Below are 6,900 nucleotides of genomic sequence, written 5' to 3'. Positions count from 1 at the left end.
TTTCAACGATTGTCGATCTGGTAATATGGTTATCTCTAATGGAGAAAAAACTAATTAGTTAACACTATATCCACCTGCTCAGCCTCTGTTAGAAATAGAAGATCCCATTTGGGTGGATAGTGATTCAGAAGATTCTCTACCAGTTTTGACCATTGAACAAGTGCATGATCTTGAAGGACCCACAGAGGATAACATTTGTGTTGATTTTCTTCAGAATAGGTATGGGTCAAATGAAATTTTAAACAACTTGGTCTTTCCTTCACAAATAACTACTAGTTGTCCTTTTGGAAGTTTTTCTCTAGTAGGTGGCTCTCGGTCCATTCAGTACTTTTTCATATTACACCAATTGTTGCCTCACCAATGTTTGTACAATTCATTACTATCTTTAGAAAGTCCTGATTCATCACAAGTGTTAACTCTTGATTCACCTACACAGTCACAACCTATGGAGATTTTACCAGGTCACACCCTCAATATCAATCCACAGTTAAGTCCAAAACAGATTAAGGACCTCATTGTCATTCTTGAGGACAACAAAGCCGCATTTTATTGGGAATACCAAGATATGCATGGTATCCATCCAGACACTTGCACACATCATATTTACATAGAAGAAGGGAGTCGTCCTATTAGACAACCACAACAAAGACTTAACCCTGCTTTGCGGGACATAGTCAAGGAGGAGCTACAAAAATTGCTAAATGTTGGTTTTATATATCCTATTTTAAATAGCAGGTGGGTATCTCCTTTAGTAGTGGTACCAATGAAAAATGGTAAGTGGTGTATTTGTATAGATTACAGAGCTTTAAATAAAGCAACTAAAAAGGACCATTTTTCGTTACCATTTATTGATCAAGTTTTGGACACTCTTACAGGGAAATAATTATTCTCATTCTTGGATGGATTCAGTGGATATAACCAGATCCGCATTGCTTTTGAAGATCAAGACAAGACCACTTTTACATTCCTGTGGGGTACTTTTGCTTATAACGTCCTTCCCTTCGAGTTGTTTAATGCTCCAACTACTTTTTTAGAGGGTGGTGCTAAGTATTTTTGCTGATCTTATTAATGATTGTGTAGAAGTTTACATGGATGATTTTATGGTTCATGGTAATACTTATGAAGTGGCAAAAGAAAACTTAGAGAAAGTTCTTAAGCAATGTATCAATACTAATTTATCTTTAAGTCATGAAAAGTATCACATTCTTATGACTGAGGGAATTGTGTTAGGTCATTTCATTTCTTCAAAAGGTATTCAAGTTGATCCTAAAAAGATCCAAATAATTCACAACCTACCTACACCATCCAGTCAAAAAGATGTTAGGATTTTTCTTAGCCATGCTAGGTATTATAGATGATTTATCCAAAACTTTAGCAAAATTGCCTCTCCTTTATTTGCTCTGTTAGCGAAAGATGTTTTCTCTTGGATATCTGAGTGTCAAGAATCCTTTGAGACCATAATGATGAAACTTGTAACCACACTTGTCCTTAGAGGTCCAAATTGGGAACTATCTTTCCACATCCATACTGATGCTTTTGATTCCTCTATGGGCGCAGTGCTTGGACAGAAAGATGATAACCTCTTTTATTTTATTTACTACACCAACAATAATTTCATGGGCGTAGATGTAAATTATACTATAACTGAAAAAGAGTTCTTAGCTATTGTATATGCGATTAATAAGTTTCGTCATTATATTACTAGTTATAAAGTGTCCATTCATACAAATCACTCCTCTATTCATTTCTTAATGAATAAATCGGTTGTAACTAGTCGCGTTATTAGATGGTTGCTTTTATTACAAGAATTTGATGTAACTATACTTCATAAGCCTACTTGAGAAAATGTGGTTGCAGATTTCTTATCTAGGTTGCAGCTACCATACAATGAACCAACTCCAGTTGATGACACCTTTCCAGATGAACACCTCTTTTCTATCTCCGCAAAGAGCCCCTGGTTTGGTGATATTGCCAACTACTTGGTCACATGCAAGTTCCCTACTCATTTCTCTCCTTGTGAATGTCAGAAGTTAGTGGGCCTCAGTGGACAGTACACTTGGATTAATGGCTTACTCTTCCATACTGGCTAGACAACATCATGCTATGATGTGTCCCCGAGGAGGATGTCTTTGATATATTTCAAGCTTGCCATACTGAACCATGTGGAGGACACTTTGCTAGTCAGAGGACTACATAGAAGATTCTCACTGCTAGTTATTATTGGGCTACAATCCATAAAGATTGTAAGTGGTATATTCATCATTGTGATTAGTGCTAGTAGATGGGTCAACCTACGCGCTTTGATGAGATGCCGCTACATCCTCAACTATCCATTGAACCCTTCAAGAAGTGGGGCCTTGATTTTGTAGGTCCTATTAATCCACCTTCCAAGAATAAGGAGTACATTCTTGTTTACAGCGATTATGTCACTAAATAGGTTGAAGTTGTCACCCTAAAGCATGCACGAGACACGAAAGTGGCTGACTTTCTATATTCCAACATTTTCACTCACTTTGGTGTGCCTCAGGAAATCACTACAGATCAAGGACCACGGTTTACTTTAGAAATCATTGCTGCTTTAGTCAAAGAATATGAAATTTGCCACCGGAAGTCCATTCCTTACCATCCCTAGGCCAATGGACAAGTTGAGGTAACTAACCGAGAACTTGAGAAAATCCTTACCAAGACTATTGCACTACATAAGACTATCACACCATGTGGAAGACTAATACTGCTCTGACCCCTTATGAGATGGTCTATAGTAAGATGGTGGTTCTTCCCATTGAGTTCAAGATCAAGACTCTACGAACCACATTAAAACTTGGTTTGAGTCTCTCTGATGCTCAACAGGAGTACATTGCTCAACTAAATTCTCTTGATGAACTCTGTCAGGATGCACTTCTCCACACCGAGATTGTCCAAAAGCAATGCACTCTATGGCATGATAAATATATTTGCCAATGCTCTTTTCAGCCTAGGGATTGGGCACTTTTGTATGACTCCCAGTTCCAGGATTTCAAGGGAAAGTCTTATACAAGGTGGTTGGGACCCTACAAAGTTGATCACGTCTATGATAGTGGTGTTATTCAACTCTCCACTATGGATTCTGAATGCTGCAAGCTCCTTGTTAATGGTCACCGCCTAAAGTTGTATCAAAAACCTCTTTCAAAGGAAGCCTTCTTTATTGATGTAGCTAAGGAACTCACTGTGGTTCCCTTTGGCCTCCTTCAAGATTGATCACTAAAAATTGAAAAAAAAAAAAGAAAAAAGAAGATCCAATAGTGAAAACCTGCGGGCACTATTGGTCAGTTGGCATTTGAAAACCAAATCTCAGCGAGTGTCAACTATTGAATAATCTTAGGGGTGAAAATCGGTCTACCGATGCCCCTAGGCGGTGGTAGACTGAAAATCGGGTCTCCGACAATCTACTGTCAAAAAAAACAAAAACAAAAAAACCAACGATATCCCTTTCTCTCTTGCAAGTCTCGTTGCAGCCATATATTTACCTCAAGTGGCTTTGTTGTAGACTTCTTTTCCTTTCCTAGACAGGAAGTCCTCAACTCTTTCTGTTTTGGGATTTCTTTCTGTCATTTTTTTTATAGGAAGGTTTGTTTGCCACTTGTTACTGCACCTATCACACTGTCTCGTTGCCTCCCTGTCTTCCATGTGCTCAATCCGGTCGTTCTCTTTTTCACCGCCGACTTCTTTGTGGTTCGTTGTCTCTCTTCTTGTCTTTGGTGACATCATTGCTCTACTGTGCGAACTCCACTGACTTGGCGATTGTACATTGCACTCATGTGATGTCCAAGCTCTTGGCTACACTTCCACCTCCATGGTCACATCCTCTGTACTTGGTGCTCTTTGCAATCTCTCATCATCAATTGCCTTGGTATTTGGTAATGGTTTTCATTTTGCTTCTCTTTCATTTATTTATTTCATTTCCTTTTTTATTTTCCTCTACTCTATGGTGACATGCCCCGTGGACGGGTCTAATGCTTAGCTAGGGGGAAGATGTGTTGTATATGTGTCTTGGCCATCATAATTTCTTCGTCATCTCTTAAAAGTATTTTCTTGTCATTATTACCTTGTCCGTCTTATCTTACCCTCATAATTGTAAATTGCCATCACCATTTCCCAAATAGTTAATTCCTTCCACTCAGTGGTTTTGGTAAAAGTTTTGAAGAACTCTCTATTATAGTGATGGAGGGGAACGACGTCCTTGATATGAGCCTGTGATGATGGACAAAGTAAGGAAGCTTGAATATGAAGAAGCATATAAGGTATTTAAGCAAGCTAGATGGGATGTGTATTTTAAAAGACTAAGGGGCTATGATGAATGCACTGCTTGGGAATTCACAATAAATTTTTCCAAAGGTCGAGCTATTATCCATGAGTTAACTATTTCTATCATAGTGGATTCTATAGCTGAAGTTTCAAGGTTACCCATCAGTGGTGAAAATTATTTTCCTGAAAGCTCAAAGAAATTAATGGCTCTTAAGCTACTTCGGAAAAGGTTTTTAGACAAAAGAGAATCCATTGTTGTTGTCTCAGGACAAGATACTAAATTGCTTTCTCTTCCAGCTCATTGGAAACATGTGGCTAGATTCATCATCCAATACATAACATGCAAAGGATGGTATGTTTATGTGTATGCCCACCATTTCCACTTATTGTTACACTTCCAGAGAGGAATGCTTGTCAATGTTCCATATTTTCTTTACTCATCTTTGCAACGTATGAGTCAAAATTTTCAAGAGGTTCATGGTCATGCCCTAGCACATCATGGGCTCATCAGGTTACTAATTATTAGGGAGCTGAAAAAACTCTCTCCCCCTGGTAATTGGGACTCTTTTGCTAGTTATGATTTAGACCAGGAACCTTCTCATAGGGAGAACTGTATTGAGGAAAAGAGGGGTGATAGTTATGTGAATGAGGCAAAAGATAACCCCATAAATGAAGGGGAATGTAGTCCTATTGAGGAAGAGAATGCTCTTGGGAATCCTAACAGCTGGAGGCATCATATCTATAGAAGGGCATACCAAAACACTTGAGTAGCAACATGTAAATGATGTTGCAAACCCTTTGCCAGGAGATATTAATGAAACCCTATTGATAGGAATTATAGATAATAATCCTTTGCTAGTAAATAACGACCAAGCATCTCTGGATAAAGGGGTAGATCAAGAAGGGTTAACTAAAGATCAAGAGAAAAGTGTTCATCAAGTCATACAAAATATACCACAAGAAATAGAACAACCACACCAAAAGGAAAGGGATCTCAAGCAAGAAAAATTTGATAATCAAATCTCGTTGAATCAAGCTTATATTACTCCCATGTTTTATGAGGGGAAGAATGTAGAAAGTGAGGAATTTCTGGTGAAACAAAAAGAAGAGGTTTGGACTTTGAAAGATTCCATTGCTCGGCTGAAATCAGAGAATCAGTCAGTCCAGAAGTAGTTAGAGGACACACAAGCTTTTGTCACATTATAGGCAGAAGAGCTGAGTAAACTCAAGGCAAAGGAAAAACATATAGTTGCTACTATAGAACCTTGTCTCATGGTAAAATAACATGAAAGTCTTGTAAGAGAAATGAAACAACATTAGTTTCAGGAGGTTACCAACAATCTATAAAAACTAGTTCCTCCATCTGGTTTGTAATTATATTATTTCTTTTGCATGAGGACATGCAAAACCCTCAGCTTGGGGGATGATGAGGTTAGGATATGTTATTTATTTTACCCTTAATATACCATTATTTTTCATTCCTATGGTATTCATGTCATTCCTGTCAGCATTTGGTAAGGAGAAAAAGAGGGAATTCGATAAATATGAAAGAAAAGTCAAAACCAAAACTATAAACGAAAACCATGGTTATTTGTTGACTAGATTGTTTAATTGCCATAACAGGGGATCTATAGGTGGACAAGTACTTGGAAGGAAGGATTTCTTGGCGCATGGACCATATGAATAAGAGATCGCTATGGAGGTGATCTACTTTTTACTGATGGTTTCGGCATAGTCTTGAAATAGCCTGGTTGTTGAGGTTGTTATATTGTTTTGATTCGGTGGCCAGTGACCCTAGACTAGTTGATGGTTATTATTTTGTTTTGTATAAAACAAGTTTCATGGTTACAAACTTGTAATCAATTAGAGACAATATTAGTAAGAAATGTTATATAAATATGTATGGGATTGTTCAAGAAGTTAACCCCGATTATATATGAAAAAACATTGTTGTTCCAATTATTATTCTCTGGTTGCGAATGCATGGTTTGAAGTAGCAAGTGTTCATAGTTTCAGCACTTGGTGACCAAGAAGGCAATCCCCCCTTGCTTGTGTTATCAGGTGATTTATTTATAAGTGTGGAGTGAGTAATTTTATGTTTTGTTTGCATGATTTATGCTTATTGTTTATAATAATAACAGTGTGATTCAATAAACAATTTGGTTTATATTTTAATTTAGTACCAGTTTGAAGGAATTGTGAGTTTGCAGAACATTTAATAATCAATATAGTAGAATATCTTTTGTTTAAATTGTAATATCATTTCTACATTCGCAAGTCTAATTGGAAATTGCAAGACAAGGAAAATACCTCGGTTCAGAAATTAAATTATATTCATATGAACTTATGTTTGATCTTACTAAATGAGTTGTGATTCAAAATTCTGATATTTAGACTAATAAATGTTTAGACTGATAGGCTGTGATTCATAATTCTGATATTCTTACACGTTGTTCCACTCTATGTCACTACCATGATAGGAAGCAGAACCATCTTCTCTTCACTCTTGAAGTGCTAAGTGAAAATAATTTGGAGGAAAGTAGTTTCATAAAGAAAGTACTAATAGATCAAGTGGATGTTATAAGTTGGTGTTCATAAAGGAGGTGTTTAAATAAA

The 6,900-nt window shown here is 37.0% G+C and overlaps 1 protein-coding gene across 1 annotated transcript; it reads left to right on the top strand.

The window, feature by feature from the left end:
• Nucleotides 1-2,766: 2,766 nt before the first annotated feature.
• On the top strand, nt 2,767-3,237 carry LOC131860869 (uncharacterized). The gene has a single exon (XM_059214911.1). It carries the CDS (start codon nt 2,767-2,769, stop codon nt 3,235-3,237), a length of 471 nt encoding a protein of 156 aa, XP_059070894.1.
• The last annotated feature ends 3,663 nt before the right edge of the window (nt 3,238-6,900 follow it).

This window comes from Cryptomeria japonica, chromosome 2 (assembly GCF_030272615.1).
Source record: "Cryptomeria japonica chromosome 2, Sugi_1.0, whole genome shotgun sequence".
NCBI classification, from domain to species: domain Eukaryota; kingdom Viridiplantae; phylum Streptophyta; class Pinopsida; order Cupressales; family Cupressaceae; genus Cryptomeria; species Cryptomeria japonica.
Note: the sequence above shows the minus strand (reverse complement) of the source record. Positions and strands in the feature narration are given on the sequence as shown.